We start from the raw sequence: 25,707 nt of genomic DNA, 5'->3' as shown, positions 1-25,707 counted from the left end.
CTCAAAAAGTCTAATATGATGTTCCCGCCCTTCCCAGCATGCAGAAGTCCCGCTGGGGGCCTCAATGTGATCAGCAGCATCCCCACCACGTCTCCTCATTATTGAGTAAATAGGTTTGGGCATGTCCTCAGTAAACAAAGCCAAGACTGACAGTTAAGGGAGTGAGGGGAGTGGGAGGCAGCCTCGTTCCCAATTAGAGTCGCCTCAGGCAAAACTTTAAAGAGGAGATCAATCCTACAGATCGCTAAACTGATCCTGTCACAGGCTGGGGATATTTAAACCGTGGTGCAGAGCAGAGCGGTGCAGGGCAGTTCTCAGTACAGTTTGACTGTGTGTGCTAATGACTTGGGGGTAGGCTCTCTCACCAGGACACACACCCCACAGCGAGGCTGCCGTGATTGACGGGTGAAATCGGACCTCAGCTGCAGTTCTCGGCACAGTAGGGGCCAGATGGGGAAATAGTGATTTGCGTTTTTTAGTATGCAGCTCCTGCACTTACGGATATTCCCTAATTGTCTCCCTTACTTACCTGTGAGGCTGTTTCCCATCACAGATGCAGAGTACATTTCAAATTAACCCGGGATGTTTTGATTTTTTTTTATCTTACCCTACACCTTTGAAGCAGACTTATTAAAATGTGCCAGTGGGGCTCATCCCTGTCTATCTACTCGAGGTGAAAAGTTAGTTCTCGCTAATGTTGAGACAAAATAAAGGGACTAACATGGGGTGAATGAAGCTGGAGTGGTGGAGATGACACACAGGTTTAATCGCATAGTCAATTCGTGACATCCTGCTAAAGCAGCAGATACAGTATCTTTGACTACAAGTGAGTAGCTGGCACACTGCATCTCCCAGGCACACATGGGTAATGTGTAATGAGCTACCAAGCTCTCTGCAACTGCAGAGGAACTGAACATTTAAATGAGCGAGTGATGCATTATGTATATCATTGAGGTTCCTGTGCAGGAATTAATCATGATCATAAAAGCCAAAGACAAAACAACATACTCAGGCCATTGCTAAATTGTTGTGATCTAATGCAAAACAAATTCATTTTTCATGCCATTAAAGATAAAGAAAATCTTAAAAGGTTTGGTTTTGCTTGTCTGCGTCTCTTATTGAGAGTCATTCACTTTCAACTTTATTTGCGGATTATTGCAAATCCCCGGTACAAATCATATCATGAAATCATGTAGCTGGGACATTGGATGTGTTCTGCTAATGCTCAAGGAAGATCCCCTGAGGGAGCCATTGAGTGGGGGAGAAGGGGAAAGAAAGAGAGAGGAAGGGGAGAGGCAGAAAGAGGGAGAGAAAGCAAAAGAGAGGCGGAGAGGGAGACTTACAGGATGGGGAAGGGAGGGAAGGGCGGGAAAGAAAGACAGAGAGGAGGGGAGGGCGGCAGCAGTCAAGCTGCACTTTATCCTGACAGATCTCCTTTACACACTAATTTCCTTGTTAAAGAAGAGAAAATGGCACTCAATCCGGAGAAATCCTTTTCTCCTGGAGCAGGCCTGTCAGCTGAGGGATGAGTGGATACAAGCAGAGCTTTCCTCCTCAGGCTAGCTCCCTCTGGCACACAGCAGCTAGGCTACCACTCACAGCAGAGCTCTCTATCTATAGCCATAATTAATACACCATCGGAATATAATGAAGCATACCATGATACATGAATTTCAGTGGGTGCTGTCGACAGCAGTCATTTAACCGCTCGCTGGAAATCAAATGTGAAGTGAATTGATTTCTTGATCATGTCATCTCCATCACAAATGGCAAACAAATCGTGTACAAACATTTCATGCTCAGTTGCTGTTTATAAACATTCCCCAAGACAAAATAGTAACCACCCCTCCTCCTCCTCTTCCCGCCCTTCATTCACAGTTACCAGCAAAGACAGTAAAATCCAGCAAGGGCACATCTTTCACCGCAACGTATTTATCACTGAATTTGTAATTCACCTCAAGTGTATTAGCTTGGATTTGAAAAAGGGAGAAAAGAAAAGCCTCTTTTATTTTAAGTCAGGGGTGTTAGCTGTTCAGTCTGGATGTTCTCATCTCCCAAGATTACTATTCGCGGGGTGTGTGTCAAGACTACTTTTCAGAAATCTCGGTAACAATTCAGATGCGATCGATAAGGAGTGACAGTTTATTCTAAGGCTTAGCACAGGCCAAGAAAAGAACGACTGAAGCATCAAGTTTAGAGGAATGAATTTGTTTTGTATTTGATTTTTCCATTAAATTTATCACCACTTTAACTCTGCCTTTTCCCTCTCCTCCTCACTCGTTCCCTCTCACTTTCTTCCTCACTCTGTCACTCACATCAACAACAAGGCTGTAAACGGCTGTCAATTTCTCATCTGTGATTTCCATGTCTTCACTTTCATCCATTTTTGATTGCTTCACACCCTATACCTATGATGCTTTTAGTGCTCATTGGTGACCTTGTGAGATGATTGGGGGGGGGGGGGGGGTTATAAAATAAATTTTCAGTGGCAGAGCGCCGCTGCCCTCTGTAACACTTCATCATATCTGCTGTGGATGGAAAATAGTTGAGAAACATTTTCTTACAAAACTGCCTAATGGTGGTTTGGCACAAAATCATATGGTAAATCTATTACCACTTTGTCAAGAGAAACCACTTGAGGTTTCCGACAGTGTAACAGCAGGAAAAGTGGGAAATTGTGACCCTGAAACTACTGTCCGATTTCTCTTATTAAAGTGTTTTCAAAATCTTCTCCCTTTCCGGATTCAAGGGTCATTGAGAATGCCAATCAGAGGAACAGGCCAGTCAGAAAGCCAGCGGCGTGAACAGGACAGGAACCAGCTGATGAAATTCATCCATACTTCTCACTTATGATGACATGATTGATTTTCCCTCAGAGTGCTCAAATGTAGGATTGTCTTCCTACCCCCATCTCCTCCTCCATCCCGCCTCAATCTGCCCACCCACCCGCCAAGCCAGCAGCTAATGGATAAAGCCTCTGTCTGTCTCGGGCATGGCGGAGAGTTGACGAGTGGAAGAACAACTGCAACGAATGAAGGGTGAAATCTGAGAGTGCAATTTTCCGTCTGTCAATCTCCCTTCAAGAGAACAAGTTGACCACCAATCAGCGGAGTCGATTCGGGGCTGGCGGTTGATGGGAGCATTCTGAGTGACAGCGTCATGTCACTACATTAACACAGCAATGAAAGACATGAAAAGGAATTTTTTGAAGGGCCTGGCCAGTTATTCGATTTCTGGATGTGATTTGGGGGGTTGGGACCATACTTTTCTGCCTTAACAAATGAACAAACTGACAGGTTAATGCATAACATATCACTCTATAATTCATGGTTCTGAATTTGGGAGACTCCTATCATCCACTAGGTGCTTCAAAATACAACCAATTAAACTTTACTTAATTATTAAAGGTAGAAAGTGAGGGAGAAACATGCCTTAAAAACTCCTGCTTGCAGTCAATTACGATAAAACTTTAATGAGCCTGGATAGAGAGCCATAAAAACTGATAGCCCCTCCGTCATGAATTATATATCCATATCGATTTTGTTTCTTTGCTATAAGAATTGCAGGTAATCGTATGTTACCACATGTAAAGTGCACTTCCCAAGCGAGTATAAATATTAACTATCAAATATATATGAGGTGTGTGTGCATTTATGACCAAGCTCATGTAGAAAATGAAGAGCAGAGATGTCGAGGGAAGGGCCATTGGGAATGGATGAAGGGTGCCATATCTGACAGTAAGAGAGACCCTTAGCGGTGCTGGCTTGATATGTTACCTAGTTAGCGTCACAGAGAGAGGAATAAATAGTTCTTTATTATTTGTGGTTGCCATCATGTCTCTCCTAATAGACAGGCTATACTGAGTTTAAACCACATTATCCTCTGCGAGACCATCGCAATTACTCTTGAGAGCTAGGTCTGATGTGTGGATAAGGCAGGTCGCCCATGTCTTAATGAACACAAACAATGTGAAATGGAGGAAGGAGCAGTGGGGGGAAAGATAATGGCAGGGGAGGGCTTGTTTTAATAGAGACAGCACTAAGTTGTTTGCTATGATCTATGCGAAGTCTGAGAATGCTGAAAACCCCCAATGTTAGTTTGTGGAGATCTTTTTTCATGATCCTATTACCCAATCAATCCGCACCCTATTCTCTGCATTGTGCCGGCAAACAGCAGGCACAAATCCTGTTTAGTGGATCTCCAGTTGTGGACTTGTGTGTCTTGCTGTCATTGTCACACAGCCCTGCCTTGTTGGACACTCACGGAGGTTAAAGTTCACCAAACTGGATCACCGTGACACCCAGCGCGAGCGTTATCCCCAGCACAAATGGCTCAGTGCTGGGTTAATTGATAAACTGCCGCTCCACTTCATTAGTCAGACAGACCGGGCTTAACGAACGAACACAGAGAGAGTGTCACTCTGAATATGTTAATCATGACTGGCCATTATGGGGCTCTTCCTCTACCTCCTTGTCTGAATCTCTGGTAAACTACAAAGACGAGGGACGTGGACTCGCTTCAAACTCTGTGTATGCTTGTGTCGAGCAAGGCTATTTATCAGTGACAAAAGAAAAAAATGGGAGACAGACAGACGCAAGAGTGGTCCTTGGTGTTATTGAATATAAATATATAATAACCATGTAAAAAATGCATCATTTGGCCTTTTCACAAAGGCAGTTGTAATATAGCACTAGGTGAGCACTGTACTTGACGTACACACTGGAGGTGAGGGTGTCAGGGGAGAGCTCGCTGGAGCGAGAGGAGGTTTTATTGTTGCCCAGCCCTTCCGCTTAAGTGCACATGGCTGGGAGGAAGCCGGGACCTCCAGCTCTGACCTCTGCGCATGTATATTTAATAGGCCATCAGTTGGCCGGGGCAGCGCTCTGATCAGGATTCAGAGAGGGGCTTTGAACACCCCTGTGTATTCCTGAGCGTGCAGCCTCAAGCTGCTCTCCCCAGCTGTGTCAATCCGACAGCACTGTTACAGGCACCCAGACAAGGCGCTGGGCACTCCACTGCTACTGCCTAATGACTACAGGAAAAAAAAAAGCAAAACAAACACAAAAACAATAACATTTGGCGTATGGAGCTCTGCTACCATCTAATGAGTGGTTTTAAAAACTGAAATATTACGCCAGCTGATATACTGTAGGGTGAGTGGGATGTGTTTAGATTACATCAGCTACTCTATACAATGCTATGTTCCCCTTAATAATAACAAAATGGCAATCTCACGGTGACTGCACTACACACGCCGGTAACGATTGTAGAAACAAGACGGCAAACAGAGAAGTGCCACTCGTGTGTCTTTTCTTCTAACAAGGTATCACTACTCTTTGAATCAAATCGGCTCCGTGTGTGGGTGTGTGTGCATGTCACAGTGCATGCACGTGTGTGTGTGTGCGTGTGTGAGGGCAGCTTAACGAGGGTGGTTCATTTGACAGGCAATTAGTTTGCGGAGCTGCTATTGACAGCCCCTGTGCTTGTGTTTGTTCAACAGCTCTGGGTGAGTTCCACGCTCCCTGGGCTACGTGACAAAGCACCTCCGACAGGGAGCTCCTGATCTCCACCGAGGCTCGGAGGCTCGCACTGTGAGGGGGGTGGATATGTGACAGCCTAGCAGAGAGAAGAGAGGAGAGAGAGGCGGAGAGATACAAAACCCACAAGGGTCTATTAGGGGGTTGTTGCAAGTTAATGTAGCTACAACACACTTTTTTGTGTCGTATTTTGAAAGGCCTGAGCAATGATGTTGTCATTTGTTGTTTGATTGCGGGGATAGCGGAGGGTAATCTTAGGAGACACGCGGGCTCTCACACTACATGCACACACATAAAAATGCAGAAAGAGAGGAGACAAGGAGGTGGGGGAAAGCTAGAGGGAGATGGAGGAGAGGAAAAATATAACAAGATCCAAACACTCTTTTATCCTCGAAAATCCCATATTCTAATGCAAGGGCCCATCCCTCTTTTAGTTGCAACCATTTCGTTTGTAGAGCCAAGCTCCAATCAATATCATTATTTTCACAGAGGATCGAAGCGCCTTCACCGAGTTAATGGGGGATTGAGGTGGTAAACGTTTACCCTCTCACTGTCAGCAGAGCAGTGGTCCATAGTGGGCCCAGATGACAGCACTGGCCCCACTGTGGACACACTATGTGGAGATGTCCTGTGGGTAGACAGGCTGCATGGACTGTCAACCGCCTGCCATGCCCTAGATGGCCTAACATATCAGCCACTTGAGTTAGAGCAGCAGCATGGGCTTTGACTTCTGCTAGAGCTAACAGAAACAAACCGGCCAGTGCTGGCAGCAGCATTACTGCACTGCTTGACATTGTTAGTGTTGGTACAAGAAAAACTGGAAAAAAGGACTTTCTTTTTCCTGTATTATTTGAACCAAATAATTCAACATAATGCATAAGTAATTCAGTAGAATAGTAAATAACACGCTGCATTAACATAAAACAGCATTGTGTTCGATGCTAGCCGTCTACGACTACGGATCAGCTGTTCTGTCGGATTTTTGAGAAATGAAGACTAATCTGCAGCTGGCAACAGCTAAGCAAATTCTCTCGTATAGCAGCATATGCTAAATAGCTCTTCAAGCGCGCAGATGCATTGCTGTAAAATACTTCTCCTGTCTGCGTATCTGCATCTCCCAGATGGGTCCCAAGCTGTGCCAAACTGCATCTCATCAACTGCTATGAACTATGGCATCACATGACCGCAGGAGATATGTGGAGTCCTATTCTGTCGTGCCTTGGCACAACATGGTCAAGTGATGCATCATCAGGAAGCCCACACTTTGTCAAAATGGAGGCAACTAACAGAGCGAGGAGGCAGGGGAGAGAGTGCCTTTCCTGCCCGAAGTGTTGAAAGTTCCACGCTGGAGAACAGAACAAGACTTTTGCCCGATTTCTCTCCCTTTTTTCACTTTTGGAAAAAAGACTAATCAGCAGAGTTCGAGTTGATTTGGGTTTGCATGAGGGTGTGACAGAGCAGTGAGAGATTTCATGGGACGTTGCCCCATGATTCATTGAGTTATTGGTTTCCGCCCTGTTTTAATCGCTGGCGGGCCCGAGCCAAAAAACCTCGGAGGATTCCGGAGAGCTCTTTTCTCCACCATTCAGCAGAATGGAATTTGGTCTGCAAGTGCCTCACGTCATTCGAGGCGTCCTTCACAGTTTCAGGGGCCCTAATTCAAACCACATGGAGGCCAGCGTCCGGTTACGGACCTCTGCAAAAAAAAAAAAAAGGACACGTTCCCATTGGCTGCTTCAGGATGGGAAATGGGGTGTCTTGATGGAAAAAGATAACAAACACATCTAAGTAGGAGTCACAACATAGCCAAAGCACACACACACACATTCACATGGATAAATATACATACACATGTACATACACGGGGACATATACAAATATACAAGCATATACACAAATACACACACGGACTGAAACGAACACTTATGGGCCTGCAAAAGCTGTTTGCTTGACATGATGGAAGAATGAGCAGCAGGCTCTGTAATATTGCTCCTATTCTTCATTGACAAGCATATATATTTTTTGCTGTTCCCAACTGACTTTGCAGCGCTGAACTCCATTTATGAATTATCTGACATATTTCCTGCTATTTTTTTGACAGGAGTACTCAGAGGAAATTTCAAGGCACCTTTCTCCTGACAAGTAGAAATATCAATATTTGAATAAATTGCAGATTTGGATCTCCTCACATGGATGCTCTCCAGCAAGAGTGTGTGCGCGCGCGCGTGCAGCCGTATGAATGTGTGTTTGTCAGTGTATGTTTTTGCATGTGCGTGTGTTTGTGTGTGTGAGTGAAGGGAATGGGAAGGGGTTTGTTTCATTCTGTTACCACGGTCTTATCCCCCTGAGCCCGCAGGCAGAAATCTGTATGCAGCATTTCATTAGGAGGGAGCTCGACTGAGTGACATGTGAAGCACACCTCGCCGTCGACCTGATGAAGTTTACTTCTCTCAAACGGCAAAAAGCCACTTTGTAGACTAGCCCTTTTTTCCACAGAGGAAGAGAGGGGGTGATGGCTGAGCACCAATAAAAGAATCATGAATGTTGTTTCACAGAATGACAGGCCTATCTGTACACAAATATTTCTCTTCGAGAAAAATGTAAGCTTCAGAGCCTTTTTCCTCTTCTCTTTTTAAAGTGGATTTGACTTGATAGAACTGACAGTGTTCAAAATATGATCACCTAAATTCGACGCCTTGTAGGAAACATCTAACAAGACGCACAAAAGGGAGAATAGAAACAGATTGTTGTTATATTACACAAGTGCCAAGTGTTATGTGAGGAAAGTAGCATCTCACCCAGTGAACTAAATAATTTACAAACAAATGCACTATTGTCCCACAACCTTGATAAATACACCATCTCTGTATAAGAGGTCAATGTCAAGCATCCATAACACTCAGCGCTGTCTTCTTAAAGCTCCTGGTGTTACGTATGAGAGACTCCTGCCTATCTGTCTCACTCTGTTTAGCTGCAGTAGCTGCCATTCTGTCTGCATGTCTGCTGCTACCGCTGATAGATCACTCTCCTGCTCACCCCGTCAACCTACCCCATCCCCTCCGCACCCCGCCATCATTTCAGGGAGCCTGAGAAATGGCTTAGCCATGTGAGGTTACTCAGGTACCAAAAAGGCTGCGACCCTGCGACCCCCGAGCCGACCCTCCTGACCCCAACGTCATACTTTCTGCCTCTCCGACAGAAAACAAAAACAAATCTTATCATGCGCCTCCGCGGCTTAGAGGAAAAAAGAAAGCCCTTATATCAATGTGGTGCTTTGACAATCATCTATCCACATGACCTGTGATTTCTCCAACAGGGTCTGCTTGACACTTACAACAGAGAGGTGACGGCACACAGGTTGTCCATCTCTCGCCTCGCCTGCCCTTATCTCCTCTCCTCTCCATCTCCCTCCTCACTCCTCCTTGTGTGCACAACTTAATAAGCAAGCAAGGGGTAGATTCCCATTATGGAAACCCTGGAAAATGGCCCGGACATTTTCCCCCATATCTGGGATCTCCATCTGGAGAAGGCACTCTCGCTCTCACTGCCCCCCTCGTCCAATCTCTGTGTGTGTTCTGGTGAGCCTTCGCTGCAGAGATGGCTTTCACTCTCCACTGGCTACAATGAGATTGGCCCACCAGGTTGACTCTATTCGAATCGACAACCCATTTCAATAACGTAACAAAACAGAACAGAGTGGCGATGTTGAATAAAACATTTTTGAGGAGTGCCCACGGGGCAACATGGGGGTCTTAAATTATCTAAATCTGTAAGATTTTGGATCGCTTTAGCAGAAACATAAGTCATCTACACGTAACAAAATCTGCTACGTATTGATTTAATAATAGCATGTTATTTTGTGAGTTTCCCCCTTTGTGTTGTCCTGAGCTGCCTGTCAGTGTCACTGCTCTCACGTCAGTTCGGGCTGCTTCATAACTAGAGTATATGGTTAACAGACTAATAAAGATTACACTGAGGTCAGCAAGTCAGTAATCCCCGGCGTTATTAGTAAAAACAAAGCCTACAGCTTTACGCCATGCAGCTCATCACATCTGAGTGCCTATGCACGTGCACAAGGTCCGAACATAATATGGTGTGACTTAAACCATACAATGAGAAGAGAAAATAAATATGCTAAGAGCAGCAGGGGTGGACCGGGCCAGGCCTCTGCGGACCTATGTCATCACTCCCTCTGGTCTCGGCTGTGCTCCCCACCCGAGCGAAAGGCTCAATGATTACGGAGGCTCAGCTTCCCTCTAAGAAAGCAAACCGGAGCTGCAGTCCAAACAAGGCCGAGCCAGCAGCGAGGGAGCACTGCTACACCAGGCAGCTCGGGTTTACCGTCGCCTCCGACCTGGCTGGCCCCCGGGCTTGCATTAGTCCCCCAGAACAGCCTCTCTAGGACAAACAAACAACCACCACTTACACAGTCAGGGACGAGCAGTGAGGCAGGGAGAGCTGGTGCCACCAGCACTGTGCGGAGGGGAACCTGACCCAATTGGATTTGCTTTATCACCCCATATAATGACTCCCAGACTGGTCTGTTCCAGTGGTAGAAAATAAAAATTACAAAAAAATCTGCCTGCCTGCCATTCCGAGTTTGGCCCAAAATGGGCAGCTCCCCCAAAACAGATGGGGAGGCATCTCAAAAATGTTCTCTGCCTCTGGGGACATGTGGTTTTCCCCATCATTATATAACTGTAAACTCCTGGATGTCAGAGATTGGGGATAATAACTTTCAGATGTTGGCAGCCCTGGCCAATGCTGGGACCTGCTGGATGGGAACGGTTATTTGGCAGAGGGGAGGAAGTCCGAGAGATTAGGACTAAGATGTGACAGGGAGGAAAGTGGATCTGGACCGGAGCAGAATGGGTCGCCTTAGTCTGTTCCAGTGTGTTCGACATTGCACCGGGCCCTAATGATGACCGTGTGGGAGGTGGAGGCCTGGCATGTGTGTGCTTTTGCGGGTGGGATGGAGAATAAGACACAAATTAATATCAAAACCACAGGAAATCATGTCATCCTGTTAACACGCCGAAATCAAGCTAAAGTGCTCGGGCTTGATCCCCCACTTTTAGCATCTCATTTCAATTTTCAGATACATTTGATATGACAGTTTTAGCACTCCCCATTGCAGTGCAGATGTGCCACTAATTCAGAAACAGACACACCTCCTTCAATAAATGAGTCCTAATAGAAGTGTCATCCCGTTAAACCATTTTTATTGGTTTGTCTCACATGGCGGTGGGGTATCATCGCTCACTGCAGCCGCGGCCGCTGGTTGTCAGCGTGGTCAAGGCTTGGTCACTTAAAGTCACACTCTGATGAAATCCTCACGTTTTTATATTTTCCAGCCGGTCACTGCGCGGCGAAAAGCACAGTCCCCTTTTTCTTCTTTTTAAATATATTTTTTCCCTTTGCTTTAAAGTATCGATCGCAGTGCTGAACAAGCAGAGGAGTGTTTTTTATTGTAAATCAATACTGATCGATCGGCTGCCTGGGTGTTGAATATGGATCAATATCACACCAGGCTGTGGAGGAGATCTGATTTCAATTGGCAAGAGAAGCCCACAGCAGGTTTCCATCAAGCGGTAATTCAAGACATGGGAACATAAGTCAGATGGATTGATATAGACTAGCCAGGACCTTTCTTGCCACTGAACCAGCTCAAGGAAATTTCTGTCATATATCATTAACGCAGTTGGGGCAGGAAGTAAAAAAAAAAAGGGGGAGCAGAGTACCTCAGTGACCCTCGGTGAAGAGCATTGGTCAAACATGGAATAAATACTCCATTATTAGCATGAATGTGTGTTTTTTTTAATAAAGAAACTCCAGTCCAACCAACTCAAACACTAAAATAGACACCGAAGCTCAGCTCTCTATGCACACACACACACACACACACACACACACACACACCACAGTGTGGTCATGTTGTGTGGAACTTCTGGTACTGATTATGCAGAGGTCAGCTTGAGATTCATACTGTAAGCTGTTATTAATTTACTGAACAAATGTCCTGGAGAAAACCGGTGAATGGTGAAATATTTTCATTACGCTTATCGAACGGTCCATCTTTATTAAATCCGCACATTTGTTTAATTTAAACACGTACAAAATATAATTTAACAGTGCACGTGTCACCAGAGTGCATCAAGCATCTGTGGGTATGTTAAAAAAGCAGGTCACCTCGTTCATTCATCACTTGTTTGTGATTCGTGAGGAGAGAGGCACTGTTCCAAATGACAGCATTGTAAAACAATAAAAACAGAGCTATAGTTAGAAATAACTTGTCACTTTTAATAAATGACACTGGTTCAGGGCTCTTTCTCTGGGGCTTCTCCTCCGATACATCCCAGGCACCCCTGGGGCCAACAGAGCAGCCAGCAGACCAGCTCGTTTCCCCGAGGTAACTGATGACCCTATCCCTGAATTCCCCCCATCTTTGTCCTGTGACCTCACACCAGCGGGAGCAGGACCATGTCCGATGAAATCTTCAGACTGCTTCCCATCCTAATCTTGCCTGTGTCACACTACAAATTGCTACATTCAGAAAATGGAAATAGATTGAGGTGGAGATGGAGGGAGGGACTGACAGAGGTAGGGAAAAAGGGAAGGATGGGGGGGGGGAGCGGAGGAGTGTGCATCGACAACCAGTCCCCTAAGAAAAATACTTGAGGAAAGAACGACTCGGGAGATCCCGACAAGGAATCACATCTCAGCGAACATATTGATCTGATTTACAAAACCTCCTCTCTAATGCGAAACAAATGGCGTGGGCGTGAACTGGTACTTAACCATAAAACCCCAGCATTACTCCGTCTCCGATGAAATACCACATATATCCCTCACCAGGGCCTAATGTGCTGTTTTACGGCCAGATACGACTGAGGTTGACCCAACAGTTTGTTTGACAATTAGGGGAAACCTAATAAGGATTGAATGGGAGTGAGAACATGCCAAGAGAAAGAAAGGAGACCCTTTTTCAAAAGAAAAAATGGCTAAAAAAACACCGGTCTGAGTGACCTAAATGTGATTCACAGAATCAGGAGCTGTTTGACAAAGCTCTTGCGTCATTAATGCTTTAAGAAACCAAACAACATCTTCAAAACAGCTACAAAGTTTAATTATAAAGGAGAGCTGCTAAATATTTGAGAAAGAGTGGCATGTTTTATTCACTTCAGATTTAATTTCAATAATGTAAGATTTTTTTCGCCACGGTGGCTTATTGCAGCAGTGTGCCAGGGAAAAGTGAATAAATCTTAAGAGATTGTTTTCTTTCATAATATCAAAATAAATCACTTGCATTGCTCCACAGCCGGATTTAAATCACATTAACGCAGCGTAAACCGAGTCAGTGAATGCGACTGAAGATAGTAAACTTTAACAACATATACACCAAAAAAAAAAAAAAAAAAAACATCTGTGATAACCTTTTCTCATTTCGGTGTGTGTCCATGTGTGTGTAACTGTGTGTGTATACAAGGTCCAGTGTTGCTCTTGGCCCAGCATTCATCCCATCACCCCGGCTCTGGCCTTGTTTCTGTCAGCAGTGAACCAGGGGAGTAAAGAGTGGGGGGAGAGGAGAGCAAGAGAAGGAGAGGAAGAGAAGGAAAGAGGGAAAGAGAAGGGGGTGGTGAAGGGGGGAGGGGTTGTCTCCATGGACAGATGGACTGCTCTTTCTCAACACATGTGGAACCATGTTTCGTCTTTCACTGCCGTCAAGCTGGAGCCGAATCCGTCGCTCTGTTGGCCCGCGCCACTCTTTCGTACAGCACACCTCTCTCTTAAGCGCAACACGCACACACACACGTGCAAGTGTGTGCACGCAGAGAGACACACGCAAAAAACACACACGCGCACACACCACACAAACATCTCCGTCTTTCTCTGCACACATGTTAAAGTCATCACCCCTGCTCAGCGCTAGTAAAACACAACACCCCCGGCTTCTCTGCTGTTGTCAAGTCTTGCCATTAGCTGATGCCACTGGGGAATCCTACCCTAGTGAGGTGGGTCTCCCTCGGGAATGTCAGGCACCACGTTACGTTCAGCCGCCACTCATGTGAACCCAAACATGTGAGCATAATTTGGAAAATATCATTTATACTGTGCGTCTTTGTACGTGTCTTGACATTTACAAACTGCGATAAAACCGACATGAGGGAGGAGGGAATAGAAAACAGGGCGAGAATAATTTGAGGTAATGTTTTGCTTAGTGAACAGTATTACCCAATCCTGGATGTTGGAGCACTGGGAAGGAGGTTCTGGCTCTGGGGCTGCAGAGAGGGTCTGGGTTTCATTTTTCGGCAAGTGCAAGCCAAAGGAGAGCTGCCAAGTACAGCTTTCGCTCTCAACACTTCCTGCTCTTCCTACTCTGGCTCGGGAGGAGACAGGCTTCACTCAAACATCACGTTGACTTAGGCAGGGGTGGCCAGCTTATTCTCCCATTTCTCAATGGGCGTCAGAAACTCACATCTGTCACATGAATTACACCAAACGCAGCCATAAATAAAACACCCGAGACGGTTAAGCCACAAATAAAAAGGTGTGCACAGGTGTTTGCAAGCGTGTGTAAATATAGAAAGAGAGCATTTCCTATACAAGTTAACAGCTTTAAATGACTCGCTGTAAAGCCTAAAAAAACATCGCAGCGCAGGTCCCACGGCTCAGCGTGCAAAAAAATCAAGAAGGAACACCTGCAGCAATCAACTCTCAATCACAACAACAGTGACCCCATCCACTGCATCATTTTCATTATGGATGGTGGGAGCGAAATGCTAGATTAACACTACCTAGCGAATGCCATCTTAATTTCCCCTCTGCAGATGCAGTAAAAACATGTCATTTAGGCACTTCATAAACAGACTTCTCTTTGCAGGTTATCGAGACAGCCGCTCGGTGAAAACACACCCTCTTTTCCAATGCTGATGTGCAATTAAAATGGTTTTAGAAATCCTCTTTGACAGTCCAGGGCTTAGCCAAAAATGTAAATGACATTAAAGGAGACAATGAATTTAATTTTGTTTAATGTCCCCTTTCGCTGATTCTCATTTACATCACATTTCCACATAAAGGGCTGACCTTATAAATACTGGCATTTGTTCAGCTTTTGGAGGTAATCACGGTTTTGCAAAAACCAGATGGGAGCACACAAATTTTCTGATTTGTTTCTTAGAAGGCCGAGGGAACCACATATGAGACGTTCTAAGACTGCGGTCTTTTGTTTCTGGTAAACAACTTGACAACAAGTCAAGTGCACTCTGGGAAATGACCTCGTAGGTGTTCCACAAATGAACGATAACGCAAAGTCATTTAGAAAATACAGCCTCACTAATGAGGGACATAACGGAAAGCTAAGCAAAATTTACATTAGGCCAAAATTTAATTGCATTAACACGTGAACAGGTGCGGTGAGGCCTTTATAAATGAGCTAAATGAATAAAAGCCTCCCACAGCACAACCATGTGTGCTGACCAAAAAAAGAGACAAGGGGAAAAATAAGGGAAAAAACAAGTCAATGTCATGAATTATTCAGTGGCTGGGCTGCACTCCAAAGGTCAGTGCTCTTTGACCTTTGTGACAGGAAGTGAAAGGGAGTGCCGTAGCCGCTGGAATAAATGGAGCTGACATGTTTAGATCTGGTCCAGAATCCGTTTGTGAATGGCAGCGTAAATTGACACAGGATGTTAAACTGTATGAACATACATTAAATTCAAAATTCATATATGGGCAGAATACACACTGATATCACATTCGCTCTCCGTCTGTCTCAATTCTCCTTGCATAAATTGCTCCAGCCTCTCAGAGTAAAGCGTGACCTTTGAACCCCGACACGAAGAATGAGTCATTTTCTCTCCTCTTTCAACAACATGTGCTGTCTTATTACAAAATCCATGTGTAAGCCTGAACAATGTATCTAATCTTTCACACAAGAGAAGACAAAGTCAATATGCAAGAGAGTGAAGACAGATACCAGACCAGGAGAGTCATCGCAAATTGAGTTATGTTTGTCTATACACTACATGCACTGTAAATGGGAAAACCATCTAATCAGATATTGGGTACCTCATCACTATAATTCTAAAGACTCAAATTACCAACTGAATAAACCTACACCCCCACTTACTTTAAGGCACCATTAACTTATAAATATGGCATCTGTAGCACTGCTGGATTTATAAAGGGGAGAGACGATTATACCGAACTGCAAAGTGATGCGGTCGTAGCAACAGTGCTACAATTAGTCACAAGATAAATTTACTGTTTCCTTTATTTAACATAAGCACCGTGTGACTCTGAAATCTCTTTTTCCTGAACTGATGTTAGAGGAAAGGAAAAAATCTGCTCACGCTATTGAAAGACAATAGACTTTTTTTGTAGAGCAAAATATGTACCGACTTTCCCGAAAGATATTGAAATTTGAGTCACAACGCACAAACCCGCCCAAATGCAACTAAAATAGGGCCTTTCTTCATCCAAAAAGGAGTATGAATAATGCAAGGGCATCGAATGTAAGTGCTGAAATATTTAAAGACCAAGCAGTGCTGAAACTTTGTGACAGCTGTTGGGCCTATATCTAACCAACTTTTTTTAAAAGAGAATCCTTCCTCTTCAAAAATCTGAGTGAAAATCTGTATCAAAACTCTGAGAGAAAATAGGGTAAACAGATGTCTGGCTTGACCGCAGGAAAATAGGACACATTTGGAATGATAAGTTTCCCAAACTCCGTTGGATATGCCAGATCCATGGGAACGCCAGTTAATGTCTTGCTAGATGCCAGCTAGCTGTGTGCGCTTTCCCCTCTTACCATCTGGGAAAATGTTACAGCGAATGAACGCCATCAATGATTCACTCCAAATCTGTTTCTTAAGGTTCGGCCATGCTACTGTTTCTCTAGGAAATGTGGCAGTGCTAGCTGGCTTTCATACTGTAATTGTAGACAGATGAGACGTGCCTGATTCAACAATCAAACCTCTCCTCTAGGTTTATGTCACTCAACTATGTTCTACTCAATTGGAAATAATCAGTTTCTGCCAGCAGCGACCGCAGCACAGGTGCCTGTAATGATGTGCATGAGAAAATGACAGATGTAACAGAAATGGCTGTAAAACATGGAAGCTTTAACTAAAAGCTTACCCATATGCACAGCGGGAATGGACAAGTAATTGCAGTAAATAATCCTACATAGCGAGCCTATAGTGTGCTCTGGTCATGTCCGTAACTCTTGCTAAACCCTGCAACCCTTCACAAGCACCCCTCTCTGCAAGCCTCCCTCAGTCACTGGGAACCTGTGTGGGTCTGTTAGGGTGAGCTGACGGGCTCATAGTTACGACATGGAGACAATGGGAGGGTCTAATGAGGAACATATGCTTTTGTGTTTCAACAGAGCCGCTCATTGTGCAAGGAAAGGGATACTCTTCTCCTATTCAGACTCGTCACAATGAAAATCCGAGCCCTCCCTGAGTCAGTTGAGCTTACAATATCCATCCGCTTCTCTTTTCCCTGTTCTTTTTTTTCCCACCCCTCTTTCTTGACTTTAATTCTCCATGCATTCATTTTGCTTATTGTACTTATGTTACATGTTTTGTCCGCCAGATTGAAGAACAATGGTGTGCGAAACTCTAAGCAGTAAAAGGCAGCAGAGCGACACAAAGCAAACATAAAAGCAGCGGAAATTAGGCAAAGTAGACGTCTCAAGTTATATGTTAATGTTTGCGCTGCCGTCCCTTTGCTAACAAACCCACTTGACTAATAAATTAAGTAATCCACTCGGTGCCAGTTACAGCAAAAAAAAAAAAAAAAAAGCTCTTGACATTGTCCTAAACACCTCAGTACTTTTCTCGCATATGATGAACAGTGGCTGTCAAGCAGAAAAGCAGGCAGCATGCATGCGTTTGAGGACTTGCATGCTTGTGTGTGTTGCGCCTGTCTGTCGGTGTGTTTGTGTCCTCGTCTGTGCGTGTATCTCCGTGTGTCTGTGTGAGTTTGAGTTCAGACAGCAGTAGCTCTGGTAATCCATCCAGGCTCCCAGGGCAGCCAGCTCCTACTTCCTGATGCATGAGAAGCTGCTGGAGTGGAGTGGCAGCAACAACTGCTCAGCCCTATTTGATTACTAATAAGAGAGTTGTCCCCTCTGTCAGATACCAGGCATTCTCCACTAAGCAAACAGTGATTCCGGCTAGTCAAACATTAGCATTGCTGTCTCTCCCTACTACGTGGTGAGAGTTACATTGAGATCGACGCTCAAACTACACCCCCTGCCTCACCCCTATATGCAACACACACACAACTATCTAAACATATTCAGACTGACCAGGGTATATAGTTTCACAGTGTGAGAAAAATGTCAATGCCTGAGAGGAGACCATTTATTCTCCCTCTTTACAAAGTGATGAAGGTAATATAAATGTGGCAGATGTAGCTTCCCTAAAGGTGCAGAACAAAACAGCAGACATAAAATGTTTATCCCTTCTAAAACGAAACTTTAATGGCATCTAGCTCACAGCTAACTTGAAAGACGGAAACAGTCAATGAAAAACAACTATTGACAGTGTAAGCATCACTGTCGTAAACAAAGAGGGGAAGCCAGCCAAATAAATGTGAAGTTGCCTAAGCTAATTAGGTGTATTCCCAGCATGATCCTCTAGTGATTGAACCACCTGTGATTGAACAAACCCTATCCAGGTGGTGACCGCCCCTCGGTGCACATGTACCTGGGAAAGACGCCCCTTAGCCACTCACACAGAATCACCCACAGTTCCCACACTGTGGGCTCGAAGATGCAAGTCAGCCCAACTGGGCCGTCTGGCACACCGGGAGGGAGCTCATTTGTTCACTAGCTCGTCCATGTGCCTGCTCATCCACTCAGTCACTCATCCGTTTAGTCACTCAGACACTCACTCATTCACTTATTCCCCCGTTCACAAGCACAGAAAGCAGCCGCTCACAGCCTACCTGTCAATGATCACAGGGTCTGATGGAGTCTCGTTCCTGTTTCCACAGCTTTTCTTGTCACAGCATCGGCTGTAGGAACAGAGACAAGTGTGTTTCAGAACAAGCAATACTTTGCTGAATAAATAAAAATAAATAAATAATGCACACAAAACCACATACATTTATTAAGCCTTGGAGTGGGTTTGATGTCGGGGAAAAAAAATGCCATGAGATTCCCTTCACTCAATCTATCCATTCCATTGATGCTGATGGCTGATAAAAATGGTGAAAACAACATGTTGTGTTGTTTGGCTTAGTGTTGGAGGGGAGGGGAGTGGGGATTGGGCCAGGAGGCAGGGGAGTCACTTTTCACAGCTTCAGCTTTTGTTTACCTCTAATTGCCAAGCTGCTATTTCTGAGGGAGATGCAAGGTGCCACCCTCAACCAATATTTCTGCGGGGCATTTATCAATTATGGCCTCAAAAGCACTAATCTATCTTCCACCACATGTTTCAGCCATCTCCTCCCTAAGCCTATAGCTAGCTGCCTCTCACTTCTTTGATTGGGACTTGAATCAAAACTGCAAAAATAAACAAATACATCATCCCAGCTTCCATTTGAAATGAAAACATATAAACATATGTGAATAAGATTGATTTATGCCATATGGTGCAGAAGGAAAAACAAAGATTTTGTGCAAATCTACTGTCAGTCAACCACACGCTATTTAAATATGCCTGATTTACACGACTTTCTAGCAGCAATAATAAAGATGTGTTTTATAGCTAAGGCGCCTCAAAGTATTAAGGCAAAAAATATAATTCAAGAACCAATGTATTACAAGCCAAAAAATAAGATACAATAAGATATCAAAAGATTATTCTTATTAGAACTCTTCTTATTATGTACATCCTCTTATCTGATAATAGGCAGCAGTTAAAGCAGTTCGTTATTCAGCAGCAAAATGCACCTCTTCTCGACAAAAAATATTACCTCTAGAGCACGAGCATATTCAACGTGTCACAAATAAGTGATGGATGCATGTATAAATTGAGCGTGAGTGATGAGTTTATGCATGGAAAAAGACAAATCATTCTCAGTTCTCATGCTGCACTTGCTCTCAACCAGTAACTTGAACAATGCACCGGTGCAACAAAGGAGAGGTTAACCGACAGTATCCGAATTCAATGTTCACAAAGCTCATGCTGAGCTCAACAATAACAACAAAAGGCGTTTTTCCTTTTAGTATCAATGACACCGCTGAATAGCAGCGCAATATGAGAGCTTGAGATTTATGTGGTTAAACGACGCTAAAAGGCTCGCTGATCATTGTTGACAGGTGGGATCAACCAAGAGCTGACTCTGTGCTCCAAAGAAAAAAAAAAACTGATGCATAGCATGCAACGTGTATGCATAACTTAACAGAAAACACATTGTCTCTGGCAGGCTTAAATGATGACATACAATGCTTAAAATATATTACAAAAAATGAATAAACTACAAATTAAAAAACATAACTTGTGTACTGTCACTGGCTGTTTATTCTACATTCAATTTCCCTTCACTGAAAAAGACAGTCAGTTCATTTTCACTGTCATATTCATATCAAAGTTGAATCACATCATATCAAAGTTAGAAATGACAGCAGCTCTCACTCTCTCTCTCTCCCTCTCTCTCCCTCTCTCTCTCTGTCTCTCTCTCTCTCTCTCTCTCTCTCTCTCTCTCCCCCCCCCCCCCCCCCCCCCTCTCTGTGGTTGCTGAAGGACCACAGGACAGTCTGGATTGCTGCATCAAATCATGAGTGTCAAAACTTATTGAAGAGGAGGGAATTACTTTTTGCCTGGATCTGCAAAATGGACAGAGCAAAAATAACGCTTACCTGCACATAATTTCATGAGTAAGAAGAACTCTGCACATTTCTGGATTCTTGTCCTGGCCCTCATAAACTATGGCCTTTGAAAGGAAATGAGATGGGAAGAAAGTGAAAACACAGTCATCTCTTAAACACATATTAATTCACAGAAATTCACAAATAATTACACTCACGTATCTGCTATTTTTGCACTTAATAAAATAAATCAGGGCATGAATACACATGATGTTAGCACAACAGAATATATTAGAGAGCAAAGGCTAAGTAGGAAACATGGTTAAGATCATCACAGCAATCTCTCAGCGTTATAAATTATATTAATTAATATAAACATCAATGACACCTACATAAATAAACAATTACAAATATAACTGTGACTAATATTGATAACACCAACAGCAGTACTTCTAGTAGCAGTAATGCTAAAAAATATATAATTACAAAATTAAGAACAATGATCATGATGAGAAATAAAATAACAAATTGTATTTTTTTATTATTATTATTATTAATCTGGATAATATCCTGTGGCTCAGACAGACAGACAGAGAAAGAGAGAGACACAGAGATTTTCATAAGGAGAGATCCAATAGAAGTGTCATCAATATGCTTATAATCTGGGGATATTTGGGGGAAAGTGTTAATGGGCAATCTGTTGTTTATTTTGAGCCGCTAACAATGATCTTTCTGTGGATAAAAAGCGGTGTCTGGCGGTACGGTTGAGTAATTTTTGAGCATTGGCTGAAACAGATGGCGTGGAGCTATCAGTTCTGCCGCTCTTCTCTCCCTCCCTCGATCCCTCCCTCCTTCTTCCATTTCTGAGGATAGACACTTCACTCCCTCGTACACTGAACCGGCACCAAGTGGAAACGCAGGCAAAGGCACCACGTTATTGACAAAATACTTGAGAAAGAACACAAACAAAAATAGAGGGAAATAAACTGAGTGTTGTCTCTTTGCGTTTTGATGCCATTCATAATTTTCATATATGTTTTTTTTTTTTTTTTCTCGCGCGTTTGAGGCCAATATGAGAGAGTGACTTTGAAAAAGTGACATATCTGAACCAGGTCGCATCACTCTCGCTTTTAAAAGCTGTCCTACTTGACCTGATGGTTTTTTCCCCCCCGTCCTTTTCTTCCTTTTCTTTTTTCTTTTTTTTTATGGGAACCGGGCGATTATCTATATTGGTTTGATTTATGTCGCTATTTGCAGCTGTAGAAACACAAATCCATAAATTGCTTGTTCTGCGTCATTGACTCGGATCATTCGCGCAGGAATGTTGTCTGTGACCAGTGGTCCAGGCTTCACGGCTCTATTCAGAAGGCTCTACCTAAACCCTCTGTTTAACAACAAAAAGTGGGCTGGAGAGCTGGAATGACGGCGTGTGATTTTATTTCCACAATTATAATTACGCATACAAATCTTTGCGTTGGTTTGAAATGTGCATTAAGACTTGATAATAGCATTTGGAGCTCTGGGTTAAAAGTCACTCAGATGTTTGTGAGGAAGATGAGTGAAATGCACCTCGGCAAAAATACTAATTTTAGATTTATAGATGTAAAACATCATGCGTTTTTTTAAATATGTTTAGAGCGTCACCTCTGACTCTTTGCAGGGGAAGTCACGTTAGATCATATGGAGCAGACGTAGCGTTTAAATTTTAATGTTGGACAAACTGAGCCTGCAAAGAAGCCTAACTCTGGCAGACTAAAATTGACTTTGGAGTCTTGCAATATGATATGGCCACGCATAAACAGCCAAAATGGAAGCTGCCTGCTCTTGTTACACCGGTAATTTGATTTTATTTCGTGCCACAAATGCTTTTTGCAAGCAGATTTTTTTTTTCTTCTTTGCGAAAAGCGCGTGCTGTGTGCATCTCAGGGGTGACAATTTGCACGGCGTGTTAAGGTTTTGCACAAGTGAACCATGGATGTGAGCAGTGTGCTGCACTGTGCGTAGAAACAAGTGTAACAGCAGCTTACCTGCTTCGTCATGGAATCGATTAACCGTATGTAAAGATCCTGTTCTGTTCTGACACCTGGGGAGAGAAAAACACCAGCACTTGTGAATTCCCAGGAATTGTGGGCAATAAATATCAAAACAGAAAGCCTTGGATTAAAAAAAAAAAAGTTTATAACATGCAATAAAAAATATAAAGAGTTCAGACAGTCATTGCATTTGTAAAAAATATCGCACTGCTTGTATTGTTATTATTAAAATTATTATTATATGTGCTTTCATGCAGACAGACCAACTCACGTTGGACATATTTGCACGTGTTTGCAAAATTTTAATGACACTTGAACTCACCATTGCTGTACAATAACTGTAGTTTGTAATGTATCCCATTGTTAGTTTTTTCACTGGTTGGTTCCTGCAGGAGACAACAGTTTGTGAAAATCGACATGAACAAAACAACAGCCCATCACCACCACATGCCCGCGTGTTGGGGAGAAAGAGAAATATTTGTAGTTTCTGTGCAAAAGAAGAGAAACAGCTTCAGTTGTTAAAACGACTCTCTGTCATCAACGAATTGAGTTTTTAAAAAAATCAATATTACACGTGACATCCCCTTAGTAACCCACTGCCATTTCAGAGAACATAATTTCGATACATGTGTTGATTATGTGCAGGGGTGCATGTATTTCTAAAATACAGCGCTTACTTTTTCTTTCTCCACAAAGTCCACAAAAGCTGTCCTTTCGATCTCCACGGGCTGACCCTGTCTGTCATACAGCGCCAGGACGAAATGGAAAAAATTGGATTTTCTGAGGTTGGAAGGGGGCTGCTTTTCATAATGTGCCCGTGCCAAGCCGACACCGCTGCGGGGAGAAAACAAGAGACCAGCTCGGTTAAGCACCGGACACCGGGGATACTAGATGATGGAGAAGCTGATGGAAACATTGGAGATGCAGAAGCACGCTTGAGTACGGGGGAGATTTCTTGATTTGTCACAATAATGGGTAATCTGATGTAATGAAAGAAGGGAAAGCCGAAGGGGGGGCATTTATTGGGAGACCGTAATTGATACAGAGTATTCAGGGGATTGAGGGGTCGATATGATGAGGAGGGAATGCGTGAGAAAAATCAGATGCTTTTGGCATGCGTACCTTTGGGCGGCTGTGTTTGCATCCACCACCCCAGCTGTGTGCATCCAGGAGCGGACCGAGTTCAGTCCACCCAGCGGTTCCTCCTTCATCGTCGTCCCACCCCGCGGTATAGTTTCCTGAATCCCAAACATTTAGGACAATTTGCGTGAAAAAGAGCCTCCTGCGAAATTAGAGGAAAATAAACGTCCAAGCGTGTTATCCTTTAGGGTTTGTTTTTTCACGGGATAAGTGGCGAGAGCCGATTCAGACTTGCGAGGGAAAACCCGGTCCACAGGTCTTGCCTCCCTCTTCAGTCCGTCCGATGTGAACAATTCTCAAAGTGCTGTACTTAGTTAGAGCGGTATCCACAGACTGGAAAAGTGAATTGTTCAATAGACAAGATTTTTTGTGTTGCTATTGTTCCTCTTTGTTTTTCTTTTTTTTTTTTCTCTTTTTTTGTGCTATTCACAGAAAAATCGATGGCAGTTGTTTGTGTTTGTGGGTGATGCTGCTCTCAAAGTGCCCACATCCCTGAAGCACCGCATCCAAAACCTTCAGGACTTCTTGTTGAATAAAAAACCCACTCCTGAAAAGGTGCTGCTGCTTCTCCACAAGACAAACACAGGCAAAGGCTGATCACCAGTGGAGGTGTTCCTAGTACACAGGAGAGGTGGATAAGGGGCCCTTTCGCGTCGTGCAGGATGGATGGGAACATGCAAAACTAAGCCCTCTTTCCCCGAGGACTGAAATCTTTCCCGGGAGCCAAAACTCTAAACCCACGGGAGAGGCGCTGTCAGAATATGACGCTGAAGGGGCGTGGTTTTGACCATATATGGAGCGCTGACGGTTCCTGTCAAGCAGTGGCGCTCCACTATACGGGTACAGCCCTATAGTGCAGCAGCCTGAGAACATTCATTCGCTCCACTTTTCCTCTTGCTTAGGCCCTATATGTGGTGAGTTTGATTTTTTTAATGATATGGAAAATTCAACCGGGTGTAACCATCACACATAATGAGGAAAAAAAAATAAATAAATAATACATAATAATAACTCGGAATTCAGGATTCATTGCTGATTATTTGTTGCTGGCCTAATGATAGCAATTTCCGTGATTAGTTTTCTTATATTGGATTAAAATTAATAGTATTTGACATATTTATTCGATTAAATTTGTTATTCTTCTTACAAATTGGCTTGATGAGATTGTTTGTTCACTAATGTATCGAAAGCATCTCAATAGTTATAGTGTGAATACAGGCCATAAATCATATTTCAGTAATTGCTGATGTTTCTTCATAGAACTGATACATTTTTATTGTGCATTTTTAACTCTATGCTGCGGGTTATTTTATTGTAATTAAAACGTAATTAATACAAGGCTGATTTGAGAGAATTAGACATGATTATAAATCTATTAATTTACATTAACTTTGCATTGAGAGTTGTTAACAATAGATTGACGTTCAATGGTTTTGCTGTGTATCGCAGAGCATTTCTTTATTCAGTGCTGAGCATGAAATATGGACAAAGTTTGAAAATCAGACATTGTGTCTCGGCAACCATATTCTTTATGTGAAATCAAATCACATCACTGTGCCACTCACAGACGATAAAGTCAGATTTTCTGATCTCTTTTTCCTTGGCTTAAAAAGCAGAGCCCCAGTGTCTCATGACATTAAACAAAGTTCAGGAAATCCATGGTTCTGTGTCTTCTTTATTTCACGCACGTCCCGGTAAATCAGTAATAATCAGAAACATCTTAATCATTTTTAAAGAGCCGACTGCCTACATGTCCGACTCTGTCCGAGAGGGGCAAGCAAGCAATTCGGTTCATTAGTGGTGAAAAGGAGGAGAGGATGGAGGGAGAGAGGGGAGGGTGCGAGGAAGAGAGATGTGTGCTATATCCTGAGCAATCTATCTAGCTGGTGCTGAGGGTTAATAGCTGCTGCCAAAGATAAGTGAATTATAAGCTGTTGCTTTCACCTCTACACAATCTATTGCCAAATTGCCCAGTCACAAAATGAGGGTGTGGATGTTTTACTTTTTTTTATTATTGAAGAGAAATCCAAGTTTCAATTTATGAAAAATTCAAGGGGGGGGGGGGGTGCTCTTTGTAAAAAAAAAAAAATCTTCTCCGTTTTCCTCTCAGATGAAACAAACCGACACGCATGCTGGAAATGTTTTGTCTGTTCAACCGAGATTGCAAATATCTTTTTTGCACAGAACTCACTCTGCTTTTTTTGCACAGTTTCAAGTCGCTTATTAGAACTTA

The 25,707-nt window shown here is 43.5% G+C and overlaps 1 protein-coding gene across 8 annotated transcripts in view; it reads right to left on the bottom strand.

Annotated features, from left to right (window-relative positions):
- LOC139340873 (transcription factor COE3) overlaps positions 1-24,187 on the bottom strand; it is a 67,851-nt gene extending 43,664 nt beyond the window's left edge. For 6 of the 8 annotated variants that reach the window (XM_070976968.1, XM_070976969.1, XM_070976970.1 and 3 more), the window contains exons 1-6: positions 23,457-24,111; positions 23,012-23,168; positions 22,657-22,720; positions 22,329-22,384; positions 20,353-20,426; positions 18,495-18,563 (exon numbers count right to left, since the gene is read on the bottom strand). In XM_070976968.1, the coding sequence (XP_070833069.1) occupies positions 18,495-18,563; positions 20,353-20,426; positions 22,329-22,384; positions 22,657-22,720; positions 23,012-23,168; positions 23,457-23,587 (551 nt within the window). In that variant the 5' untranslated portion in view covers positions 23,588-24,111. Of the gene's footprint in view, positions 1-18,494; positions 18,564-20,352; positions 20,427-22,328; positions 22,385-22,656; positions 22,721-23,011; positions 23,169-23,456 lie in introns of all 8 variants that reach the window. The other 2 variants (XM_070976971.1, XM_070976967.1) reach the window with 2 other exon arrangements.
- Positions 24,188-25,707: the final 1,520 nt, after the last annotated feature.

Source organism: Chaetodon trifascialis, chromosome 13, assembly GCF_039877785.1.
Source record: "Chaetodon trifascialis isolate fChaTrf1 chromosome 13, fChaTrf1.hap1, whole genome shotgun sequence".
Lineage (NCBI taxonomy): Eukaryota > Metazoa > Chordata > Actinopteri > Chaetodontiformes > Chaetodontidae > Chaetodon > Chaetodon trifascialis.
Note: the sequence above shows the minus strand (reverse complement) of the source record. Positions and strands in the feature narration are given on the sequence as shown.